The sequence below is a fragment of the Malaclemys terrapin genome, chromosome 4 (assembly GCF_027887155.1).
Source record: "Malaclemys terrapin pileata isolate rMalTer1 chromosome 4, rMalTer1.hap1, whole genome shotgun sequence".
Taxonomy (NCBI): domain Eukaryota; kingdom Metazoa; phylum Chordata; order Testudines; family Emydidae; genus Malaclemys; species Malaclemys terrapin.
The window spans coordinates 143160276-143186885 of record NC_071508.1 but is presented as its reverse complement, the minus strand read 5'-3'; the positions used below and the strand labels follow the sequence as shown (position 1 = coordinate 143186885).

The 26610-nt window shown below is 41.7% G+C and overlaps 1 protein-coding gene across 5 annotated transcripts in view; it reads left to right on the top strand.

Moving 5' to 3' along the window:
- Positions 1–26610, top strand: part of TMEM260 (transmembrane protein 260) — a 52876-nt gene that overhangs the window by 12657 nt on the left and 13609 nt on the right. For 4 of the 5 annotated variants that reach the window (XM_054026516.1, XM_054026515.1, XM_054026518.1 and 1 more), the window contains exons 4-8: positions 13917–14094; positions 17406–17519; positions 20162–20341; positions 25297–25337; positions 26346–26429. In XM_054026516.1, coding sequence (XP_053882491.1) covers positions 13917–14094; positions 17406–17519; positions 20162–20341; positions 25297–25337; positions 26346–26429 — 597 coding nt within the window. The remainder of the gene's footprint in view (positions 1–13916; positions 14095–17405; positions 17520–20161; positions 20342–25296; positions 25338–26345; positions 26430–26610) is intronic. The other variant, XM_054026517.1, reaches the window with a different exon arrangement.

The following is a 26610-nucleotide window of genomic DNA, read 5'->3' as shown; positions in this document are numbered from 1 at the left end:
CAGTGAAGCATTGTTTTTTTAATTTTTGTTGTGTTTTATTATTTTCCAGCATGTGTGTACTGGAAATGTATTCCTTTAGGAGGGTTATTCCTTTGTCAGGCATTTGTTTGAGATATTTCACGAGTTTATTCATTCACAGGTCAGAACAATTTATTTTCATGTTTAATGAGAGGCTTTTGAGTCTCTGAATAGTGGCATTCTTTCTTATTTAAGAGGACATTACAGTACATACAGGATTAGTGTTGAATGGTGTTCAGTACATTTATTCTTTAAACAGATTTATACTTCGACCAGGTAATTGTTCACATGGTGTTCTCGCTACTTACTGCTGGGATAGATATAAAGAACTCCTGTTTCTTTTTTACCACAGATTTTGTTTCTTAAAACAAAGGCCACTTGAAATGTGTTGATGTAAAAAGCTGTTTTCAGTAAGCAAGACTTTTACTGAATGAGTGGTTTACTCTTTAGAGCTACAATTACAAAATATCGTTTTTTCTCTTTATGTTTCTTAACATACTGCTTTTAAGGTCCATAAAGTGGCATTTAGAAAGAATTCTTTAGTTAGACTGTTGATAATAGAAGTCAATAATTCATTAATTTTTGCTTTGTGATACTGAGAAACTATATTATAATTTCAGTCTGTAGAAAGTATGAATGATTCCTTTCAGTTAATATTTATTCATTTTACAAAAGAATCTTTTGTGTTTGCATAATATGATTTCCAAAGTGTAATTTTTTTTTGCATAGAAGATGCATTCTCTATTGCAGAGAAGTTCAGTATTATGCATTTAATTGCTTTAAGTATATATTTTCTATATATTCATTTCATAGTTGGGTATTTTAATTACCTATATTGAGTAGCATATTTAGTGTGTAGTAGTCTTTAGAGAAGCAGTTGTACTTCCAGTCACAGTGCTAGAGTAAAAGTCACTGTTTCAAAAGTGTCTCTTTTAAGTTTTGCAGCTTCATTCTCAAGTTATGTTGCACTATGTGAAGTTCATTTAATATATGTCAAATGTTAGAATAATGTAAATTTTTTCCAAAACAATTCATGCTGTAAGAAACTGTGACCATCAATAAAAATCTGAGACAAAGCCCCCTCCCTAAACAAGGAACACTTTATTAGGAAATCATCTTTGTATTGTGTAGATGGAGCCTAATATATTAAACGTTCTGAGGTTTATTGCACCATATTTTATGTTCTGGAGTTGGGGTCTGCAGTTGGAGAAGAAGTCTTGCAAATCTTGTGAGTTGGAAAATTAGCAAGGTTTGTGATCTTTGTTGTGCTCTCTAAAGTGCACTCGTGGTTAGTAGCAGGAGGCAGAAGCAAAAAACGGTGTGAAAGTTATCTTGCAGTTTTGTTATCAGAATATGTTGCTTCTTTAAAACAAAAGCAGAGCCATAAGGCCATCAACTGTTGGGGAACCCCTCCCTCCGCCCCCTGGGTGCTTCATGTATCAGTTTGCTCTGGCAGGAATAGTCACTGGGGAGCTTTCGATGGAGTTGAAAGGAGACCTAAGTGTAAGAGAGAAGTGTTCCCTTATTGCACGTCAAAGTTAACCCAAAAGCATGGAAACTAAGCAGCCATATCCAGTAGAGAGATAAAGGTTCATTTAATACATTGACCCTACAGTGCACTGAGCTGATGAAATTATATTTTAGAGCATTTTACACATTTACATTTTGATTATGTTCATTTTCAGACAAATTGACTTATCAAAGTTTCCATTACCGGTAGTATAGGGATCCGGGGGCAACTTCAAATATTCCACAGCTATAATGCGGAAATTTAGTTTATTAATCTGGAGTAAGTGAGAAGTACTTTACTGCAATCAGAGAGCCTATTTTTTTTTTCCAATTGTTACACCCTTGACCACTGACGTATTCAGCAAAGAACAGAAAATTAAAATACAGTACCTTAGAGAATGAGGAATTTTCTGACTAAGGTATATTTGGATTTTCCAGATTAGAGATTATTTTAGATTATTGCTATTATAGCATAATATGAAAATCTTCACCATTTCAAAAGCAGCTATGCATAAGTAACAAGTAGTTACCAAGTTTTAATAGGGATAGAAGAATGGAAAGTACTCAAGTATTAATTTCCTTTTAGAAGACTATCTGCCATGACCCCTGGCTAATTGATCATATATTTTTTTCCTCATACTTGATATAAAATTGCATTGAGTTCAGGCTGTTTAAGGACATTAACAGATCTGTTCATTTGCATTTTGTTATAAAGTAGGCACATTAGGCTCAAATAGCTGTGCTTCATTCTGAAGAAAAAAGCAGGGCAAAACTCCTTTTTTTTTTTTTAAAGACTGAAGAGTCTTTTCTGACAGCTAGTCAGAGTTAGAATTAGTTCAAGGAAATGTTAATAATGCACTGCCTAGCTTAATCCCTTTGATATCACCAGGTATCCTCCTGTTCATGGGTTAATTGCTTTAAAAGCGAAGGCAATATTCTGAGCGGTGGGCCGCTTCACCTTTTCACAGCTGTTACCATTGAGTGACAACTAAATCCCATGTGTAAGATGAGGAAGAGCTCAATCTCCAATTGGGAGAAAATTTATGTAAACCGCAATCCCTTCAGAATGTGCGGAAGTCATAGACTTTCTCGATTTACTCTGCTTTTCCCAGAAAGCTCTATTGTTCACTTTCCTAAGTCCCATCAACCCTTTGTAGCAGAATATCACAGCGGCAGCAGATAGCTTGAAATATATAAATGCTATCATAGCTCTGATTAATAGCAGTGCTTATGAGTCAAGTCTGATAACAGTGCAGCTCTCCACTCAATTTCAGATACTGCTAATGGAATCTGTCTTCTCCAATTGTAATATGAGAAGGCCTAATTTGCCATGGAGCTTGGAGCTGTCACCAGTAGGGGATTGTGGGGTCAGATGGGAGCTGCCAGGTTTTTGCCCTGCAGCTTGTATCTCTCACTTTGAATAGAGCAGCCCCCTGCCTGCCAGTTAGCTGATAGGCCGCCGTGGGGTTTATGCCACTTCATACAATAGGAAAGGGCTACATAGGCTGACTTTATAATTGTGAAGCGAGCTCATATTTCCACAGCTACTGTGCTGCATAATTTCTAATAAGTGGTTTTAACAAATGTCAGATTATGAAAAGTTTCTTCAATTACAAAAACTTATAAAACATTTAAATTGCTAAATCTGTTTCCTACCGAGTTTCTGCCACTGAAACTAGACACCACTTATTATGGTTGCCGTGATAAATGTACATTTTCTAAAGGTTTTTTAAAAATTTTATTAATCAAATAATAGGTCATAACTAATATGCCCGTGCTGTTCACAAAGACATAAAGAAAGCAATCCCCCTCTGAATTTTAGCGACTTGAAATACTGTTCTTATAACTTGTATAATAGAAAGCTATTAACGTGAAATATTTTTCTTTATGAAGTTCGGCGTATGTGCAGAGTATTGTACTGTTTTGGTTAATGCTGCTCATTAAGTTGCTTCAATATAGTTTGTGTCAAGCCATTGATTTTAAGCATTCATCTGTCTTATTTCTTTGAAAGTTTATAACTGTAATAAACAGGGTATTTTTGGTATTAATAATTATATACTTCAAAGACTTTTTGTGAATTAAATTCCTTGGGATGTGAAAAGTTTAGTGCAAACTAGTCCTTACCTATAGGCCTGATCTGCAACCATTTACTACTGATTACAAATATCTGCGAGATCGGGCCCCTCAGGCCACAATCTGTAATCAGATCCATGCAAACAGATCATTCTGCCCATGCAGAGTCCCAGTGACAATGCAATTGCAGGATCAGGGCCTATGGTAGTAGCGGTTTGTCTCATCCTCGCTCTATGAATAGTACATCAAAGCCCATTGACATAACTAAAACTAATTCTCTGTTAAGATTTGCATAATAAAGGCTTGTCTTCCATGGTATGTAGACATACCTGCGTTTAAAAACATTCATTGCAGGCTGAAAGTTCTTCTTGTTGAATATTCATGTTGCAGTAGCAGCTAGAAGATACTTCCCACCTATCTAGGTCATGGGCATTCTACCATAACCACCCTGTCCGTCAAATATTGTTAGATAGGCATGTGGGTTTGGTTGAGAGATTCCATTATGGAAAAGTTTGCAAACCCCTGATCTTGATATTTATATTGCCCCATCGCTTCAGCGCACAAGTGCCTTTACCATAATATCTGACCCCCATTGTATAAACATCTCCAAACACCTGCTCTCTGCCCGATTCTAAGAAATTGGAATAAAATGCTCTCGTCCCAGGGTGTCTTGTCTTTTTTATTACAAATGTTGAGGTTGTTCTGGACATTTTTAAGTGGGAGTAGGACCAAACATTGAGTTTATCCAACTGTTTTCCATTATAGCAACTCAAAGCTATTAGCTGTGTATTTTACAACATTTTGCAGGGAGTAGCCCATTAGGCAAGCCAATCAGATTGTTGAGGAGAAGACAGGTTAACTGGCCTTAAGCACCAGTTAGTTACATGGGCACAAGGAGGTTGGGCATGCTGTGCGTAAGACTCTTCTCTTATCGCTCTTCATGTCATAAGCTATTGTCTCAAGTAGGGGCAATGCCTTTTGGGCATATGCTGTCCGTCGGGGTTTGTGTGTCTGCTTTTAAAATAGCTGTACTTTCCCTTTTGATGGCCAATAATGGAAATAACCTGAGCTGAGTGTTGTTTTAGGAACTGAATTTCCCTTGATTGGTGCCCGGAAGGTGAAATCCTGACCCTGCTGACAAAACTCTCATTCACTGGGGCCAGGATTCCACCTGGAGTTCCTGTTGCTGTCAGTGGGTGTCTCTTGTGCATATTGAGGATATTAATCTGCCCCTTAGGTCCTACATTATGATTTACCCTCTGAGGCAATGGCTGAAGTTAATGTGTCACAGGTTGAAAACCACCATCACAGTATTTTTATTGGCAGTGTCCGCAGAGGCTAAGGTTTGAATATGTGTTGGGATTAAGCTACCTGTTCATCTCTAGAGACGAGACATGTTAGGGCAATGCTGAGAAACTTACAATCCGTTCTAAATAGAGGAGTTCATTGTCCAGTCCCATCTATCTATCACCGTTACACTAGTTCTACCTTCAACAAAAATAACAAAAATTGTTGGGGGGTCTGCTGTTCTTGATTGAATACAAAGAAGTCCTTTCCACCCCTCTGATGACCAGCAGCCTTACAAAATAAAGGATTAGAGGATATGCGGAGGGCAGTGAGGAAACTCTGTAAGAGTTGGTTCATCTGTTTTGCGATGTTAACCTTTGCTGCTAGCAGTGTGCTCTGCCAGCATGAAGTGGTTCTTCCTTTAACCTGGCTGAATCAAGCATTGCATCAGGAAAGGGGGAAGGAATTCAGTACCATAGAGTCTCCTTTGGTGATCCTCTGTATTGTTGACCTGGCTAAAAATTGTTCTGTTGGTTGGACAAGTTTAAGGGTATTTAATGTAGACAATCAAGAAAACAAAACAAAAACTAAAAACAACCACCACCACTGGCACAACACCCCCCACAATTTGCATAGAATAACTAATAAAAAATTGTGATGACAGATCGCTCAGACTAAATTTTAATTTCTGATTTCTCTAATTTATGGTAATTTTGTTTTTTTTTCAATGCTAAGTTATGCTATGGAAAACTTTTCATTTTAAAATCTGTAACTATAGTTAAAGTGACTACAATAGCATCATTGTGCTTCTCTTTCATTTGTGCAATTTATATATCAAAAGATGTTTTTTTTCTGAGTGTCAGCCCTGCCGATTCAACCTCAGATCTGAAACTCAAGCTGTGTTCTTTCTGCTTTTACTTCTTCCTGAGCAATAGATTCTGCAGTCAGAACTTAAGTGGCAATTCAACTGAAGATACTTGAGGAAGAATGCAGTCTAATTTAGTATTCCCTATAGTATCTGTTTTGGCTATTCAGTGCTAAGAGCTGTAGAAACTTGCTTTTTTCAGAAAGTAAGTGTGATTAGAAGATGCACGTAGCAGACACTCGAAAAGAGGAGCTGGTTTGGTATAATCACTATTATCGCTATAAGGAAAGAATTTCTAAACTGGTATTTCACTTTCATTTGCTTTTAAAGTACTTATATTTTATTATTGAAATACATAACGTAGTTAAAATAAGCGTGAGCACTTTTGAGTTGCTTCCACTTTTACTAATCATTGGGAAAAGATTATAAACTTTTTTTAAAAGAAGCACTGAAGAGAAAGGTGGTGATTGAAAGAATGATGGTCCAAATATTTTAATTAAGGAGAGAAGCTCATTGTCTGTTGTTAATATATCCAAGCCTTCAGCTTGCATCTGTTAGAATTAGGGAACCTACATATGATACAGTCATCTGGACCTGTTGGGTCATTAGCGACCAATGTCAGACAGGAAGATGCTGCAGTTATGTGGTGGCAAAAGTTTTGGCTTTGAAGCCTTTAGGTTCCACTTTGCCTCTCTCCTTATTTCCCCAGCCCTTCTCTGCTCTATGGAGCTGTGTTGCAGGTGCGTGCCCTTGTTCCTTTGTGGTTGAAAGGAAAAACGAAAGAGGTAAATAGGAGAGAAAAGGCTAATAAATCTAGGGAGGTAAGCAAGGAACATTTCTTATAGAGAGCCACTTTAAACGCACATCTCCTGGGTCTGTCTGTCCTGTCTGTGCTACTTTGCATTAATTAGTCATAGCGTTTAAGGCCAGAAGGAACCATCAGGTCATCTAGTTTGGCCTGCTGTATATCACAGGCCACTAAACACCACCCAGCCATCCTTGTACCCAGCCCAACAACCAGAATTAAACCAAGTGTTAGAGCCCTCAGGAAACTAAATTGTTGTGCGCCACAAGGGGGAGAACAGGAGGGATCGATGGCAAGGAATTTGTTGAGTGTGATGCTCTAAACTTCTACCTCCAGCAGTCTTGCTTTCCCAAGTCTGTCTCTAGCTGATTGGCTGGGGAGCTGTTAGGTATTCATCCCTTTTGAAAATCAAGCCTTCATTGCCTCTATAAAATCCCTACGGGGTTTGCTTCGGTGTCATTTATTTCAAAGTATTGCTGATAAATTGGACACTAGTGCTTAGCAACTCAGATGGGAGTCCTTACCCTGGTCTTTGCCCTCCTGTGTTTCTAGCCACATATATACTGGGGCATGGTCTGAACTAAGAATCGTATCCATCTTAGAAGCTGCTAAGCATTTTAAGGCTTGTTTCAGCTTTTGGAAAAATCAAATCTATTCTAAATGAGGACTCATGAACTTTAGACTAGAAAGAAAAAGCTGTTTTTGTTTTTATTGCAGTAACAGCTAGGGACCCCAATCAAGGGTCAAGGCCCTATTGTGCTAGGCGCTCTTCAGATAAGGGGAAAAAGGACAGTATTCTGCTCCACCCTTCACAATCTAGGATAAGCCTCTAACATTTGGGTTTAACAGCCACTGCCCAAGTCTTGTTCCATAAGCTAGAATAAGGTGTTAGATTTTTTTTGTCTACCTGGCAATGGGGAGTTGTTTAATCTAATGTAGGTTTTAACACAGCATTGAAGTTTCTTCCAAGGAAGGACCTATTGCTTAGAAAATTTGCCAGGTGTTTCTGCCCATTGTCCATGTGATGACATCCAGTGACTCAGGGTACGTCTACACTACCCACCGGATTGGTGGGTAGTGATCAATCTATCGGCGATCGATTTATCGCGTCTAGTGTAGACATGATAAATCAATCCCCAGTTGCTCTGCTGTCGACTTCTGCACTCCACCGCAGCAAGAAGCAGAAGCGGAGTCGACGGGCGAGCGGCGGCAGTCGACCCTGCGCCGTGAGGATGCAAGGTAAGTCGACCTAAGATACGTTGACTTCAACTACGCTATTCTCGTAGCTGAAGTTGCGTATTTTAGGTTGATTCCCCCCCCCCCCCCCCCTCCAGTGTAGACCAGGCCTTAGTTCTTCCAGACGGGCCTATCAGAATAGCAGGGTCAAAGTTCATAGAGCAAAGTTCAACTTTACATTCAAATCTAATGTAGGTTTTAACACAGCATTGACGTTTCTCCCAAGGAAGGACCTATGGCTTATAAAATGAGAATAAATCGGTAAATAAATGTAATGGGAAATTTGTCTCAATCTTTGTTTTACATTCAGAAGTGTATAGCACAGAGCTATCTTATGGCTTGAATTCTCAGAAAGGATTCCATGGTGGTTTAGAAGGTTATTTCTTTGGAATCAGAAAGAAATGAGAATTTTAAAAAGATCCAGCTGAGAGTACGTAGAGTCACTGTTTAGCAATGTGGCTGGATCATGACCTCCTGCTCTTACAACTTTTTCAACCCCACTGGGTTGTGGGGAGGTTGGGTGAGGACTAGGCGCTCCCTTTGGTTTGTTTAATTTCTGTAATGTTCCCCCTTATCATTCCTCTTCTGCTCTGACTGCCACATGGCTTGAATATTTGGGGAGAAAAGCAAAATCAGTGAGTCCTCAGGGCCGAAACCTTTGCCAGGTGTTTCTGCCCATTGTCCATATGATGACATCCAGTGACTCAGTGCTTCCAGATGGGCCTATCAGAATTGCAGGGTCAAAGTTCATAGAGAAAAGTTCAGCTTTAGTTAGTACCATTTCTGTGTCTCTGTCAAATGATTCCTGCAGTTGTATTATATTATTGGGGGTAGAATACCTTGATTATTAATTATCCTGAGAGAATTTGCATTTTGTCTGTTAAGGATTTTAAATTGCTGTTCCACTGTAAAAAGTAATTATGTAAAATGGCACCTTTCTGTTGTTGTCATTTATTTTATTTTGTATTATAATAGTGTCTAGAGGCCCCGAATAGGTCCCCGTGGTGCTGGGTGCTTACACACATAGCAACTGACTACTGAAGATCCTAATCCTGCCGAGATCTCACTGTGGGCAGACCCTGTGCCCCTGTGTGGAACTTCATTAACATCAATAGAGCTCTGCAAGGGTCTACCCACATGGACCTCATTGCAGGACTGGGACCCAAATGTGCAAGACAGACAAAAGGTGTGAGAAAACTCCTTTTCTGCTGAACAGATCAGCTCTGTGCGTGTATCAGGTCATGTCTGCCGACTTCAGTGACAAAAAACAGTTTTTCTAGACTCTTTCTAGTGCATTATCAACGGCATTGTTTACAAAGCTACGCTGCTTTGCCGTCAGTTACACTTGTGCAAGACACTTGAAATCGCTGGAATTACACAGGTGTTACCTGGTGCATCGTCTGAAGAGAGTGCGTTACCTACGTGTCCCTGAAAGCAGAATTTGGCCTGCAGAACCTGAACTTGCACAAGAAGGGAACCCATATTGAGTTTGCATGGATGGCAGTTAGAGACAGAGCACACCTGATATGAAAATAATTGTAAGACAATAAACACGGAAACCCATAGTGCCATGTTTGAGTTACTTTCAAAGTCGGAACCTCACCTTAAAATTGCTTTCACTACTTCGGTGATGTAGGTAAGGGTGCAGTGGTTAATCTTGTAGGTGTGATGGCATTTGCCCTAAAATACATATATATCTTCCCTTGAGATTCAACTACTGGGCACAGGGGACTTCTCTACCTGTTCAAAATAGATATTTTCTTCCTAGTTTATAAGAGACAAGTAAAAAAGTAATTACCACAGTGACTGGCCTGGGTACTGTTACCACAGTAGTACAGGCCTGGATGTGTATATGAGAATTTTATACAAAGACCTAGATATCAGCATCAAATAAACAGTTCAGATAGCTTGTGCTGCACCTCCTGACTACGTGAGATAGACTCAGCCAATCAAAGAACCCGAACAAACACCGTATGCAATAAACTATACGGCCAGTTCCAACCAACTCAACTTGAAATCTACACTGAATTTTCTGTGGCCATGAGGACAATAAGTAAATGTATTCAAATTCATCTACCTATTTTCCAGTTTAGTATGGATTCACCTTTCTTTTTCTTCAAGAACACCTTTGATCCGAGTGGGAGCGTATTTAGAAGTGTCTTGCACATAGGAAGTTCAGCAGCTACTACCGCTGTTTCCCATCACTAAAATGGTTATAGTGATACCGACCTTGCTTTGAGATCTAGATAAAAAGTACTATATCAGAGCTGAGCGTTGGAATATTTTAAATCTGTAATTTTAAAAAGGGCCAATGTTAAGCATCCATCTCCGTGGACGTTCACTGGGATTTGGGTGCCATAACTCTCTCAGGCCTCTGACAATCTCGGCCTAATGTGGTAAAAATGTTTCTGCACTGCAGAGTTGGTGAAATACAGTTCCAAAATGCCTATGTAAAGAAGCATGCATTCACTCCAAGGAGACGTGATTGCTATGCCCGCATTTGTCTGTTGTGACTGGGTAACCTTGCCCAATAGGGTCATGAATGGGTGAGTGCATTTAGCTAGCCATCAGGGTTATTTCAGGACGTTTGTGATTTCCATGCCACTATCAAGGTGGGATTTTAAAATCTTATTTCTGTGTTTTAGATCAATGATTCTCAACCAGGGATATGAGTACCCAAGGGTACGTAGAGGTCTTCTGTGGGATACATCAACTCAACTGAATATTTGCCTAGTTTTACAACAGGCTACATAAAAAGCACTAGCGAAGTCAGTACAAACTAAAATTTCATACAGACAATGTCTTGTTTATATTGCTCTCTATGTTACACATTGAAATGTAAGTGCAATATTTATATTCCCGTTTATTTTATTATTATACACCTCTACCTCGATATAACGCGACCCGATATAACACGAATTTGGATATAATGCAGTAAAGCAGTGCTCCGGGGGGCCGGGGCTGCATGCTCTGGCAGATCAAAGCAAGTTCAATATAACATGGTTTCACCTATAACGTGGTAAGATTTTTTGGCTCCCGAGGAGAGCATTATATCAAGGTAGAGGTATATATGGTAAAAATGAGAAAGTCGGCAATTTTTCAGTAATAGTGTGCGGTGACACTTGTATTTTGATGTCTGATTTTGTAAGCAAGTAGTTTTTAAGTCAGGTGAAACTTGGGGGCACACAGGACAAACCAGACTCCTGAAAGGGGTACAGTAGTCTGGAAAGGTTCAGAGCCGCTGTTTTAGAATATCCCCTTTGAAGCTTGATGCCCAAATCTGTAGTGCTGAGATTGTAAGCATGGCCCATAGTGGGGCTCTCTGGTGCAGCTGCGATACGCACAATAAAAGTGTTACTAGTTGGCCCTTAAATTATTTTGAGTATTAAACACAAAAAGCCCTAAATTTGACACTTACAATAAATATTTTGTATCCATTAGGCAGCATGTAAAATCTTCAGGAGTGCAAATACTGTCAGTGAAGTTTGATCTAATTGTTGGGAGCCCAGCAAAATGCCAGCAGGGATTATGCAAGCTTCAGCCAGTTGTGCCAGTGTATGTCAGTCCTGTGGTGTAAAACAACTGGCTGCCGTTCCTGTTCTCTGCCTCTCTCAGCAGCCATGCCAGTTTGCATGGTAATGTTGTGATGGGGATATTGGGTCAGATCAAATTCCCATTCCCCTGCGAGCAAAGCAAGGATTTGAATTCAGTCTCCAAGGGGGAGGGAAAGGCTGGTGCATCGTCCCATTGAGCCAGCTCTCTCCCCTTCCCACCAAATGTTAACAGTTGTTCCAATTGCGGACATTTCAAGCCTGATCCATTGAAAGCAGTGGCAAAGATCCCGTTGATTGCAACAGTTCAGGATCAAGGCCTTGTGGTACTATACCTGTAAATTGAAATTACGGTAGTGTCTGCTTTTATTTGCCTACCAATTTCAGGAATCAATTTACTAGACACGTTCATGAAAGTATCTTCTCTCGGGGCGGGGCGGGGGAGGGGGATGCCCCCTTCAGGAGCACGTTTTATGATGAAATCTATTTTGGGACAAAATCTGGATTTTTTTCAAGTTTGTTTAACTGTGGAGTCCTGTGGTCTGGCAGAGAAGAGAAGGGGGCAATTGTTAAATGAAACAAACAGATCTGGACCTTTCTGTGTTTAGATTTTGGATTCCACGCTGAAGGAAGGAGCTGTGAGGGCGCTTGTTTATTTAAAACCCAATAAAAAAGTTACACAGTGAGTTAAAGCAACAGTAGTGCTTCTCTTTCTCGCCCCTCCAACCAATCAGCAGTGAGTAGATGATAATACCGAGCTCTTACAGCACTTTTTATCCATGGGTCTGAAAGCACTTTACAAAGGAGGGGACTATCGTTATTCCCATTTTACTGATGGGGAAACTGAGGCACTGGGTGGTGGTGGTGACGTGACTTGCCCAAGGTCACCCACCAAACCAGTGGCAGAGTCAAGAAAAGAGCCCAGGTCTTCTGAGTCCCTGTGCAGTGCTCTAGTCACTAGATCACACTGTCTTCCATCTTTTATTGATCCAGTATGGCTTAAAGCTTCCACCAATTGCCTGGCGTTTGGGCTCCTTCAGACCAGGGGAGGGAGGGCATCTCAGAGGAAAGGAGCCTGTGTAGAGAATGTTCTGCCAACTGCTCCCTCTCTTTTATATGGGAGAGGGTGTGCCTAGGGTGTGCGCTCACACTCATCTCAATGTTACTAATTTTAAATACATATTTTGGAAGCAAACATTGCAACGATGCATTTCACAGTCATTAACAACTGAAACATTGAGGTTGAATAACCAATGACATGATTCAAGCCATGTCAGTATCAGAGGATACAATAGATACTTAACAACAGTGTATAGTTGGTGAAATCTCTTTCTTTTATTAACTTATCAAATGTTCCAAGTCCCCATCTCAAGGGACATGCAGAGCGTTTAAAAAACAAACTATAAATGGGAGCGGTGGAGAGATGACAATCCCCCAAATAAACTAACAGCTGTCCTTTCTGACAGAATCCTGAGCAGCGAGATGAGCATTGCACCATGCTCTGAAAGGCAATACACTTCGTCTAAGTCAAACCAGCTCGGAAAGTGAATTTCCCCTACATCTTAAGGACTGTTAGCTTGAGTGCCTCACCCGACGACATTTCATCATCACTGAGTCAGAGGCAAGGTCTCCCAGATAGCCATATTCTGAATCGTTCAGGATTTTATAGATCAAATTAAATAACGAACTGGCCCTGGAATGGAGTAGGAAGCCAGTGTAGTTGTTGAAGAACTGACGTAATACGTTTCTTGGGGCTAAATACCATCTAATGGGCCTTCTGCACCAGCTGTAGCATCCAAGTTGTCTTGGAATGTAGCTCCATGGGAAGTGCGTGCAGTAATCCAGTCTGGAAGGCAGAAAGGCAGTGATTACTGTCGTGGGATCTGGGTTTGACAGAAAAGGTTGCAAACATCCAAATGCTGGGTGCTTCGTGCATTGCTTGTGTTTGCTTCCCCATCGGGATTCACACTTGTTCCCTCTCTTTCCTGGCCGTGCTCCCAGCTCCAAAGTACACTTTTCCTTCTTAGCGCCCTCAGTGTTCCATTTCCCACCCCCGCCCTACGAAACTAAAAGCTCCCCCATAGGAAAGAGTTAGAATGCCAACCGTCACGAATATCTATAATCCACTTTTTATCCAGTGTCTTGATGAATTTAAGACTGCACCGTTGCTCAGAAATCTGCCAGCTAAGAGTATCTGGTTGAAAGCATGACTCTTTGGCTTGGTGTGCCATGCTCCACTATGTCATCTCTCATCAAGGTTTCCAAACGGACTCGAATACTGGAAGTTACCCTCTATGCTTGAAAGAAATATTGTGTGTGGCAATGCTAGTCATTGGTCATTGAGGGAAGGGCATTCACTACCTTGCATAGGGTACAGTATGGTTAATAACTGGCCTTCCTAATTGAAATCTTATGCAAGGAAATTATTAGAAGCGACATATTAACCATATAATGTTTTGGAAGGGTGTTGGATGGCAGCCATAATTTCTGCTGCTACAGTATGTTAAAAAAAGGACAATGAAGTAGGCGCTTTTTGTTGGAAAAGAAGATTTCATGTTATCTGTGTTTGCAGGCTTTCTGGCTCGTATGCTGGAGGAGTCCTTGCTGCGGGGGTGTTTTCCTTTTCTCGTCTAACATGGCAGTGGTCCATCTCAGCAGAGGTTTTTAGCTTAAACAATCTGTTTGTGGGGCTGCTTATGGCGCTCACTGTACATTTTGAGGAGGCAGCCACTGCGAAGGAGAGATCAAAGGTAACCTGTTTGGATCAAAGCGAATATCGGTTGTAAATGTATTTGTCGTGTGTGTGGCTTGTTTGCTTTTAATAATTTGGGTTGGTTTAAAAATTCAGGGCCAGATCTTCAAAAGCGCTAAGCGTTTATGGTTCTGAATGGGAGCTGCTGGGCGCTGAGCACTTCTGGAACTCTGGCCACGCCGAGCTCTTAAAAATACAGTCGCTTATTAAGGGTCTAAATTGGCATCATTGAGTGCTGTTCAGAAGGTGGGGTGGAAAATTATGACGAAAACAAAAACTGGCTTTCATTGTAATTTTCTGCAGAAAAGTGCAACTTTTTGTCAAAACACTGAAAAGTTTTTGGTTTTCAGGTTCTTATTTTTCAGTTAAAAGTCTGTATTTTGGATGGAAACCAGGCACTAGCCACAAACATTCTTGTTTAGTTGAAAACGCAATTTTCTGTTGAAAGTCTGGATGGGAAATTTTGATCAGCCCTAGAGCTTTGAAAATCTCGCCCATAAATTTCACATTACATACTTCATAAAATGGCACAGTCAAACAATTTTTAAAAACGGATAGTGTTTCTCTCCACTCTCCCTAAGCGTGGGGACATCACATCTGTTCTTCTTTTATAAACTCTTTTTTTATGACCACAATAAATTCTCTGAATAATTTTTTTTTATAAAAGTAGTGCAGAATTTTAGAAGTTCAGACTAATTCTGCGCTGCTGTAATGGGTCTTCAAATAATACATGTTCTCTGGATGGCTACAGATGAGGGTTTTTTTATTTGGCATTAAACATCACAAAGAGCAGTTGTTTTATTGGTTACTACCATTTTTGGATCACTGACTGCTAAATTCCACAAAGATGTCATTTGAGATTTTCAGAGCCGCCGAACACTGTGGTTCTCAAACTTTCTTTTTCGCGGACCAGTTGAAAATTGCTGAGGGTCTCGGCGGACCACTTAATGATCTTTCCAAATGTTTGTGCCATTAGCTAACTATTGTAAAGCGCTTTGGATAAAAGCACTATATAAAAAAACCTTTATAATAATTAACGTTTTTTTGTTCTACAAATAAAAGCACACAACTCATATTTTAATATCAGTAGTCTTACCTTTCTAATGCAATGGATGTGCCCCTTCCCCCTCCACAGCAGCCCCTGAGCTGGGGCTGGGAAGGAGGGCTATCTCTCCCCAGCAGCCGCAGCCCTGAAGCTGGGGAAAGTCGCCTTTCTCTGGCCACCATAACCCTACACATCTCAAATTCCCCCCAACCCCTCTTCTAACCCCACTGCTCCTTACCCCCTGCGCGACTCCACTAATTAGGTGGTTGGCCCTTCATTGTCTCGTGTGCAGCTGCCCAGGCGTGCACCTTAGGGGGAACTATCCGCGGACCACCTGAATGGAGCTCGTGGACCACCGGTGGTCCACAGACTGCAAGTTGAGAACCTCTGGCCTAACAGATTCAGATACCCAATTTCCAGTGGGAATTAGGGCCAAGATTTTCAAAAGTGACTAATGGTTTTGGTTGCCTCAACTTTTGGGGTATCCTACTATGTACACCTGAAAGGGGGTTAGTATTTAGAACGCAGGTGCTCAGCACTTTCTGGGAATCAGGCCCACCTATTTGACCCCTCAGGCTCATCACCCAAAATCACTAGTGACTTCTGAAAAACATGGTCTGGGTGTCCAAACCCGTTGAGCAGGTTTGAAAATCTCCTTAGTATTTCAGTGATGCAAAAAAAAAAAAAAAAAAAAAAAATCCTTTGCTAATGGTGAAATCATCTTCAAAATAAAATGTCAGACTAGTGATAGAAACTCAAATCCGTGCTGATATTATTTCATCACTCGGTGAAAGCAAACATTCGCATTGCGCATCTCTGCCATTTTAACGGACTATCGAAGAAAGCAGCGCTACGGTTACATTTTCAATGTTAGAAGTGCCTGAGCAGCAAGAGAGGACAGTGCCTGACCTGTCAGAGGAGTGTGGAAGGGCAGAGGATGTCGGGCAGATCCTCAGCTGGTAAACTGTTCCAGCTCCATTAACTTCAGTGAATCTCTGACGGCTTTCACCACCTGAGGATCTATCCCATTGAATAGAAGTAGGCTGATGGCAAGCATATATTGCAGACAAAACGTAAGACGAAAAAGACCAAAGAAGGTAAGTAGACAATGAATTCAAATAACAGGAGTGTTTGTGGTTCATGTAGCAAAGATGAAAGGTGGTGAACCAATGCTCATATGAGGCTGCTGCTGAAACCATCAAGAGTTTTGCCATTGATTTCAATGGGGCAGGTTTGGGGGCATGTAGAACATGTGATGTTCTTGCATGGGAGAAAGTCTTCTACCAGTAGGAGCTTGGGATGGCCATGTAACCAAGTAGTGAAGTCGTGAGCAACCCCACTAAAATCTTGGGTCTAAGCTGTAGGTGTTGGATGTGCTATTTTTTTTTATAGAAAAACTATTTTAGAAATGTTTTAATGGATTTTATTGGTACTGTCTTGGATTCTCTTAGCCAACGAAGCAAAGGTGCTTAAGTTTAAACTCTGATGCCAGCTGTGCGCACCTGAGAGAGCGAGGAAAAATCATCACCCATAAATCTTTAAAACCACTGAAACAACGAGCTAAAGTAGTTTCTCTGTCTATAGTAAAATCATGATTTTAGAGTCTGATTGCTGGGGAATATTCAGTGCTACAAGCAATCTCCCTTTTCCAGCAGTGTAAAGTTCCCTTTCTAGCCCTCATGGGTTGCGAGATATTGGACCCCACACCTGTCACTAGTGCAGAACTGAATATTATTTATGCTGAGCCTCAGACCAATGTAATTTTAGGGGAACTGCATGTTTGGGGGAAAGAAGGCAGGTTGTTAGAATCTGCTGAGAGATTGGGGATGGTAGAAGCACTCCCAGTAGACAGCGGGTAGGTAAGGTGATCAAAGGTCCATGATACATGCAGTTAACCACATGGATAGGTAGCTTATCACTCTGGCTCAGCAATGTATCATATAGATACTACCCTCATGTACATGGTATGACATAAATACCACCACCACATATCTGTGTATACTGTCTACCTATGTAGATTACAGTATATAACCATTTTAAAAAACCTGTGTCTGAAATAGTTCTTAAATAGATTTCCAGTAAAATACGTGGCATACCTCTAACTAGACATACGTGATATTTTCTTTGTAAATATTTATTGAAAGTTACACACAAGGTAGATGCCTTTCCATTGTAAGAATAACCCAGACAGCATTGATACAGTTTCACTGTGTGTATATTTTTCAGATTTTTCAGAATAATTGTAAGTACTTTCTTCCTTTCAGATATCGAAAGTTGGCGCCTTTTGCTGTGGGCTTAGTATGTGCAATCAGCACACAATAGTGCTTTATGTGTTGTGCATTGTACTATGGGTTCTGTTCCAACTTTTCAAAGGGAAGGTAGGTAACTCATCTATTGCTGAGTTGAATATGAACGTGTGTCGTTTTTCTAGGGCAGATTGTAATTCTTATGTTTGAACACTTACTGCTTTCCCTTCTGACACTGCTTTTATATTGAAGTATATGTGTATGGATGGCAACAGTTCATGATATGCCTAAGCTAGTCAACCATAATCCACTGACAACATAAAGTCACAATCCATCAGGCTGGCATCACAGCCAAGCATTATGACTTTGAAGGATTTTGAAGCTGTCAGTCACACGAGCATTCTCAGAGCTGTCCATTTCTATTGTAAACCCTTTGGGACAGGGACCCGGTCTTCTGACCATCTATAAAGTAGCTTGAGCATTGTTAGTACTGTGATGAGGATACGGACGGAAGTTCTGAGTGTGTGGAAGTATGAGCATATTCAGTGTTTAAAATGACCTTCCGCACACAAAAGAGTAGATCAAATTGATGGTGACTGTAGTCCCTTAAGGAGATCGGAGAAGCGTGGGAGCAGTCTGGACCTCACGACTCAGAGCTCCTGGTGGCTGATGGTGGCATGGAAATCCTTTTAACCCACAGGACTAGTCTCCACGTCCTGACTTTCTCCTGGTAGTGAATAGAGGCCACATCTCAATATTGCACAACCTCTCTGCAGCTTTTGATACTGTCAGTCACCTACGGCATGGTTGGAATAAACAGCACAGTAGTAAAATTGATCCAGTCATTCCTCTCCAAAAGGACTCAACTTCAACACCTGTCTAAAACTTGTTGGAGAGGGGGATGAGATGCCATAGGCTCTGCTGTCAGCAATACACCAGTAACGCCATACTGCAGATCTCATTTTCCACAAATGCAACCAGCACCATCCCAAGGATGTTCCAAGGCCTGCAAAAGATCAGCTTTCAAATGAAAAGCACCTGGTTCAAACTCAACCGGGACAAGACCAAAGTGATGCTGGTCTTAAAAACTAGTTGAAACACTGTCCTCTCCTTCTGTCAAAGTCCCGTTTGCCAAAGTTGTATAAAATCTCACTATTCTGTTAGACTCATGGTTAAGTATAGCTAATCAGGTAACATCAACGGTGTTTTCCCACCTCCGGCTTGCTAGGAAACTTTGCACATTCCTCCTAGGTGAGGATCGAGACAGAGATCAAACATTTCTCACTTCCAAACTGGATTGCTGTAAATGATTGCCTCTGGCTGGATATGGATGGAATGCAGATGTTTCAGTTTACACAAAATGTGGTGACCCACTTCAATAATAATAATAATCCCTAGCTCTTACATAGCGCTTTTCATCAGTAGATCTCAAAGCGCAATAAGAGGCAGATGTTGTTAGCACATCACTGCTGTGGCTTCAGTCCTTCCACTGGCTTCCAGTTTGCTTCTATTGCCAGTTGAAGATCTTGATCCTGACCTTTAAAGCTGTCAACAGGTCAGATCCTGGGTGCATCAGTATCTGTGACCCAATAAAACAGCTGCTCTTCTTTGGGACAAGGCAGCGTACTGGGCCCAGGATGAAATGCATTAGACCTGGGGATAAGATGTTCTGGCTCGTGGGATTCTTCCTCTAGAGGAATGAGCTTCCAAAGGAAACGATGCAGAATCTGACTATATTCAGCACATTTTGTGAAGCCCTTTTTGCCAAAATGTTTCCGCCATAACTGGCATGATGATGATTTAATTATATAATCAACATATATTCCCTAAGCAAAGCCTTTTTTTAACCAGAGATGGGTGAAGAATAGACAGCTCCATGAATTCCAGTAGGGAGCTTGCCATACAGATTCAACGTACCTCAGAAATGCTTTAGATACCCTGGTGTTCCGTGCTACAGAAAACCCTATAATAGACAAGTTATTTGATTTAGTAAAATGTCTTCCGAGATTGCTCTACCTCAGTCTTAAGGAACTTTAGCCATCAACTTTTAAACTCCTTTTCAGTCTGTGGGAAGTTGTTTTAAACATTGTCTCTCCCAAATAAACTCAAATAGGAAAGGAAATATTTTTGTTTGACTAAAATGTAATGAATGACCCCCCAAAAAGCAGCGTGAAATATTCAAAAGTGGGATTTTCAGACGTGCTTAAAGGAATTAGGAGCAGCAGTCCTTTTGAAAGTCTTGCATGTCTAACTCCCTTAGGCATTTTCAAAATCCCACCCCTGAAGTTGAGCAATCCAGTTTAGCCAGTGTGATCATGATAAAGTAAATGGCAGAACCGACTCCTGATGATGGCGGTGATGTAAGCAGTTACATGGGAACAGCTTTTTTTTTTTTTTGCCAGATGGAATACCAGCCAACTCTTAATCACTGGAAAGTGGGTTATCTCAGCCTTGCAGGGCTTCAGCCATCTATGCATGTCATGACATGATTTAAATGTAAAAGATGCAATGCATATGATACTCATGAGTCCTAGGTAATATTATTTGCTTCACTTAAATTTCACCCTGCCATGCAAAGGAGATCAGTTTGATGCAGTTTCCTAGTAATCCACAAAATCGTAAGGTTTAACATAGCATTTTGTAGGGACTTACTATAAATTGAGAGATCAACTCTGTGTAAATATATTTGATGTTTTGCTTTATCTGTTCTTGAAGTTCCAGTGTGATTAAACTAAAATAAACATTGTTGTGCAATATGACACATTTTGGTGCAGGAATTGTCCTTTGGCCATTTGCTGAAGTTGGGCTTATGCTTCTTGGCTGGTTTGCTGCCTTATCTCTATCTGCCTGCCTCGTCCTACCTAAATCAAGCACGTTGGACCTGGGGAGACCAGACGACTTTTCAAGGATTTTTGACCCACTTTCTCAGGGAAGAATATGGGACATTCAGTCTGGTAAATAAGGTCATTTTCTAAAAGAGAAAAGTCGTCTTGAAGTTATGCAGCAGTAAAGCTTTTGCATTCATTTAGGTCAGTGTCCTGCAGGAGAAGTGTTGTGAAATGTTAACCTTTAGCACTTTATTCTTGGGATAACTAAGGTGGCTTGAAGAGTGGAAAAATAATTTAATCCACCTTCATGCTCTTCGGGGTACAGTTATTTATTGGAAAATGTACAAGTACATTCAGTTGCAGTCTTGTTACCAGCGTGTATTGGCATGAAGAACAAATAATAGTTAAGAAAGGTTGAAAAGTAAATTTTAAATTACCCTGTCTTAAGTCAAGTTACGCAGCTTCAGTTGTGTTGTTTTTTTAATTGTAAAACTTGGGGGGAAATCTCAACTGTTTAAAAAGTGTCTTAAGCAGTTTTCATTGTTTGATTTTTTTTTTTTTAATAAAAAGAATGTACTTCTAATGTATTTCTTAGTATAAATGTTACAGAAAATGAAAGGAGTTTTTTGGTTCTTGACCTCTTCCCCCAATCTGAAACATTTTGACTGGGCCCCTCTTCCTGCAAATATCGGAGTTAGTTCATACTTATCCATGGAGCTTTGGGGCTTGGCCAGGCCCCTTCCATCCTTGCATCAGGTTCCCTGCATCTGTCAGCAAGAGGAGAGCGGTTGGTTATTATCCCTGCATTCATGCCTCCTCCAAAGAAGTCATTAGAGAAGAGTGGGAAACTAAAGTCTCATTTGGCAAACCCCACAGGGTCCCAGAACCCAAAGATTCTGTGTAGAAAAGTCCAATGTGCACAGTAGCTGCATCAGAGCTTTTTGGTGCAAGCTCCATCCTTGCTATAAAGAATACCACTACAACTTTACCCGAGGACAGCATAGTTGCAGCGTTTCTGGCAAAGGCTGTAATGCTTGCCGAAGGTAGTTTATTCACCAAATCTATCCTGCAGGTAGGAAGATAGAGGCTACCTTCAGAAAGGACTTGGAGGCTTCTTCAGCTTTCCCTCAGATCCACTCTGTCAACAACCATCTTCTGAAAATCAGGCCACTTTAAGCCATCTCAAGTTGGACACCCAGGAATTGAGCGCTAGTCAACTTACTCCTGGGCCTGCTCCTACACCACAGGTTACCTGCATCTGGCAGCTTAGCCTAGCCAAGGTAGAATCCTCACCCAGGGTGATACATACTCTGGAAGCCTCCTTCAGGCCTTCCACCACTTCATAGATGGCAAGAGACTGAACAAGATTCTCTTATTTATGTCAAGTTAGGGATATCAACCTGGCGAAAACAGTGTTCCAGCTCTTCTGGGTTTCTTGCGTTTCTAACCATACGGTCTCCCACAGTATTCTTGCTGCCAAGTTAAAGAAGTATGGGCTGGATGAATGGACTGTAAGGTGGATAGAAAGCTGGCTAGATCGTCGGGCTCAATGGGTAGTGATCAATGGCTCCATGTTTAGTTGGCAGCTGGTTTCAAGCGGAGTGCCCCAAGGGTCGGTCCTGGGGCCGGTTTTGTTTAATATCTTTATTAATGATCTGGAGGATGGTGTAGACTGCACGCTCAGCAAGTTTGCTGATGACACTAAACTGGGAGGTGTGGTAGATACACTGGAGGGTAGAGATCGGATACAGAGGGACCTAGACAAATTGGAGGATTGGGCCAAAAAAAACCTGATGAGGTTCAACAAGGACAAGTGCAGAGTCCTGCACTTAGGACGAAAGAATCCTATGCACTGCTACAGATTAGGGACCGAATGGCTAGGTAGCAGTTCTGCAGAAAAGGACCTAGGGGTCACAGTGGACAAGAAGCTGGATATGAGTCAACAGTGTGCTCTTGTTGCCAAGAAGGCTAACGGCATTTTGGGCTGTATAAATAGGGGCATTGCCAGCAGATCGAGGAACGCGATCGTTCCCCTTTATTCGACATTGGTGAGGCCTCATCTGGAGTACTGTGTCCAGTTTTGGGCCCCACACTACAAGAAGGATGTGGAAAAATTGGAAAGAGTCCAGCGGAGGGCAACAAAAATGATTAGGGGTCTGGAGCACATGACTTATGAGGAGAGGCTGAGGGAACTGGGATTGTTTAGACTACAGAAGAGAAGAATGAGGGGGGATCCAAAGAGGATGGAGCTCGGCTGTTCTCAGTGGTGGCAGATGACAGAACAAGGGGTAATGGTCTCAAGTTGCAGTGGGGGTGGTCTAGGTTGGATATTAGGAAACACTATTTCACTAGGAGGGTGGTGAAGCACTGGAATGGGTTACCTAGGGAGGTGGTGGAATCTCCTTCCTTGGAGGTTTTTAAGGCCCGGCTTGACAAAGCCCTGGCTGGGATGATTTAATTGGGAATTGGTCCTGCTTTGAGCAGGGGGTTGGACTAGATGACCTCCTGAAGTCCCTTCCAACCCTGATATTCTATGATTCTCTGATGGCCTAGCGTTGAACTTAAGACCCTCCCACATCTCAGCTCTGCACAATATCAAAACCGCAGGCACAGCCAAGTGTCTGGTAGTCACCTGCTAGTTCAAGGCTACTGAAGGCATAACGTGTATCTAGCCAAAAAGTCAGACCTGTTTTCCTGACCTTGGACCAGACCACAGTGTTATGAGTTCTTGATAACACTCCTTTTAAGCTGATAGCATCCTTTTTCCTGTGTTTTCTCTCCGTAAAGACGTGCTCCCTCGTCATAATCATGTTGGTAAAAAGAGTCTCTAGAACCTCTGCTCTTGGAAAACATGATCCTTGCTTGGTTCCATGATGATGATTTAGCTGGGAATTGGTCCTGCTTTGAGCAGGGGGTTGGACTAGATGACCTCTTGAGGTCCCTTCCAACTCTGATATTGTATGATTCTATGATTCCACAAAGGGTCATGTCATTCTTTGTGCTCCAGTGTAATTTTTTTTACCAAGATAAACTCTTTCTTCCATAGCTCACAGGAACGCTTTCTTCCTTCATTTATCCCAAAGTCTGAACACTCAAAAGAAAAAGTGTGGTAGATGGAAAAAGGAGCTGCTACCATTTATCTAACTAGAACTAACCACTTTAGGAGAACGTCATCTTCATTCATTTTTTCCCATCCCAATGTATGAGTCTGAAAACATGTAAATCCTTCATAGTTAGGTGGATCACATGCTGAATCAATACATACTCAGCTGCATATAAATTAGTTCTAGAAAGAGATTTAACCCATTCAGCACATTTCCACTGCATCATCCGGAGCAGGAAGGCCATCATCCCCCACAGAGGAAACTTACAAAGCTACCATGTGCTCATCCACTAACACCTTTTATATAGCACTAGAGCAGTGGATCTCAAACTATTTTTTTTTCCCCGCGGACCACTTGAAAATTGCTGAGGGTCTCGGCAAACCACTTAATGATCTTTCCAAATGTTGTTTGTACCATTAGCTAACCATTGTAAAGCGCTTTGGATAAAAGCGCTATATAAAAAACCCCGTAATAATAATTAACGTTTTTTACAAATAAAAGCGCACAACTCATATTTTAATATCAGTAGTTTTACCTTTCTAATGCGATGGATGTGCCCTCTCTCATCCACCACAGCAGCCCCTGAGCTGGGGCTGGGAAGGAGGAGGGTCTCTCCCCAGCAGCCGCAGCCCTGGAGCTGGGGAAAATCACCTCTTTGGCCACCGCAGCCCTACACATCCCAAATTCCCCTCACCCCCTCTTTTCATCCCACTGCCCCCTCCCACCTACTCCCTATTCCCCCCAAGGCCACCACTTCACCTTACATGTGTGTCTTCTCCAGGGTCCAGGCACCTAATTAGTGGAGCCACGCCTGCAAGACTCCACAAATTAGGTGGGTAGCCCCTTCATTCTCTTGTGTCCGGCTGCCCAGGCGCGCACCTTAGAAGGAACCTGAATGGAGCTCCCGGACCACAGTTTGAGAACCTCTGCTGTAGTGGCTTGACCTCCAGTCTTCAGCAGCAGCATCCGTCAGCAGGAAGCCGTTCCACACACAGATGCCAAAATAAATACTGCTAATTGTAGGGAAGAGGAGAATCTTCTTCCTGTCCTACTTACTTCTTCTTCCGTTAGCTTTTCCTTACTGCTCACGCCATCCTGAATGTCTCATATTAGGTGGGTGGGGATTGGGGTCTAGAATGGAACGTCTGTTAGGTGGTGGTTTCCTTTTTGGGATTGTTCTCTCTCCCAGTGTACGGTAGGCGAGGTAAGTTCTGTTGCTACATCTGCAGTAGCCTCTTCTCAGGTCCATGTATGTAGTTAATACAACTGAATAAAGTGCTGTTGTGAAGAGTTTACTTTGCTGCTAAGAATTCTGGGCTTCTATGCAGCTTTGTACGGGGTGGCAGGAGGGCAGAAGGCGTATGGCCAAGCCCTTAGGATACGTGGACAAACACGAGCTGCTGCCAGTATTCAGGAAGAGAGGTGCATCCCAAATATCTCAAATTGGGGGAGGTGTAAGTCCCAGAAAATAAATCATTTAGTAGCAAATTTCCCATTTGGGCTGATATTTTTACTGTCTGTGAATGGCTTCTATGTGTTTGAAGACATGGGACAACACCCATGTATGACACAGATTGTCAGGACAGTCAGAAAGTGGACCTAGGATGCACTTGCATGTTTGTCAGTTAAGATTCTGCTAAGATGTATAATATGTTTTTGAAAGGGTGGAAGAAATAGTAATTTTGTAGTATTTGAAATGAAGAAAGTTCTCATTGCATGCATGAAATACAGTACAATTGATAACTGGATGTCAAAAGGAATGTAACCTGCTGGACGATTATATCACAGCAAAGCTTCCACTAGAGCTTTGTCTTCAAAAATGTAAGTTCATCACTATTCTTTGTATTATAGTCATGCCCAGAGGCTCCAGTTGGGGTCCCATTGTACTAAGCACTCGCACCTATACAATGAAAACACAGGCCGCGCCCCAAACAGTGCCCAGTCTAAGCATATGTTTTTTCTAACTTTTGTGTCTAGGCCAAATCAGAGGAAGGACCCAGTCTGAGAGACATGTTGCTGTGAGTAAAAGCTTTAACGCACCCCAAAGTTGTGGGGTCATCCCTGTTCCCTCAATATTCTTTGTAATAATCATTCCTTTCCTGTAGTTCTGAGTTTATGGACTTCATAGCTTGGGTGGGGGATGTCTAGAAAGTATGTGGCCATGTTGGCATGTGTGTCTAGGCCCAACTTTGCCCCTGGGATGAATGCACATGACTCCTGTTGACGTTAATTCTCTATTAAATAAAAATACCAAAGGAAGTGGGTGGATGCTGGGACACTGGGGTTTTTCGCTGCTGCCTAGCAGACGTGGTACGTGCTGTATAAGTCAGAAAGTGCGGTTCTGGAGCAGGAAGGGCTAAATTCCGTTTGCTTCACGCAATCCAAGTATGTAGGCTGGGTGCTGGAACGCCCTGCAAAGGGAGTAATTTTACCACCAGCCTCTGCAGTGGCGAGGGAGCTATTTCTCTGGCAGCTACTTCAACTTTAGGGCTTCGATGACCTGTGGTTGCTGCACCCACCCATCCCAGGTAAGAAGAGCTCATCACTACAATGTGCAAAGCAAGATTCCGCCACTCACCAGCCGCTGTCATCAAGAGCAGGGCAGCTAGCTAAGAACTAGAGCAGGCTTAGCCCAGACTAGCTTTGGTGTCAGCCAGCCATAAGTAACCGAGCTTTGTTCTGATTCGCCTTCCTCTGTAGTGAGGAGATTGTGGTGCAAGAGGTTAAACGCACTCTAATGCACTTTTGAGAAGCACCCAGACCAATGGATGGGCACTGTGCTGTATAATTAAAATAAGGGCAGGAAAAGACAGTGTTTCTCCTTTTCTCTCCGCCCCCCGATGGTTGGATGTGTCATCTGAAATTATGTTCATTCCACTTTTTGAAATTCCATCTTGGTTGCAATTTCATATAGCTATATCACAACGCAACAGGAATAAATGACACTGTGCTTACGCCGTACTTTCATTGACTTTTTGTGCAAACTGTGACTTGGGGGGATGAAATGAACATTGATTTCTCCATAGTTCTCAGGTAACACACATGAAAACGGAACTTTCCTTTACTGTCCCAGCCCTTGCGATGGTGGCGTGGTTACGTACAGCAATGCAGTAAGTCAGAGTGAATATGCTCTCTTTTGTCTTTGGTTATTGGCTGAATGATAGTTTTAAGTAATGTTTTTCTGCACTGTGCCAATACGGAGCATTTTTAATCACAGCGCCCACTTTCAGGGAACCTGCTGTTGGTGTCTCTTAATTAGACAAACTTTACTTGTTTCTGATTCTTCTACGT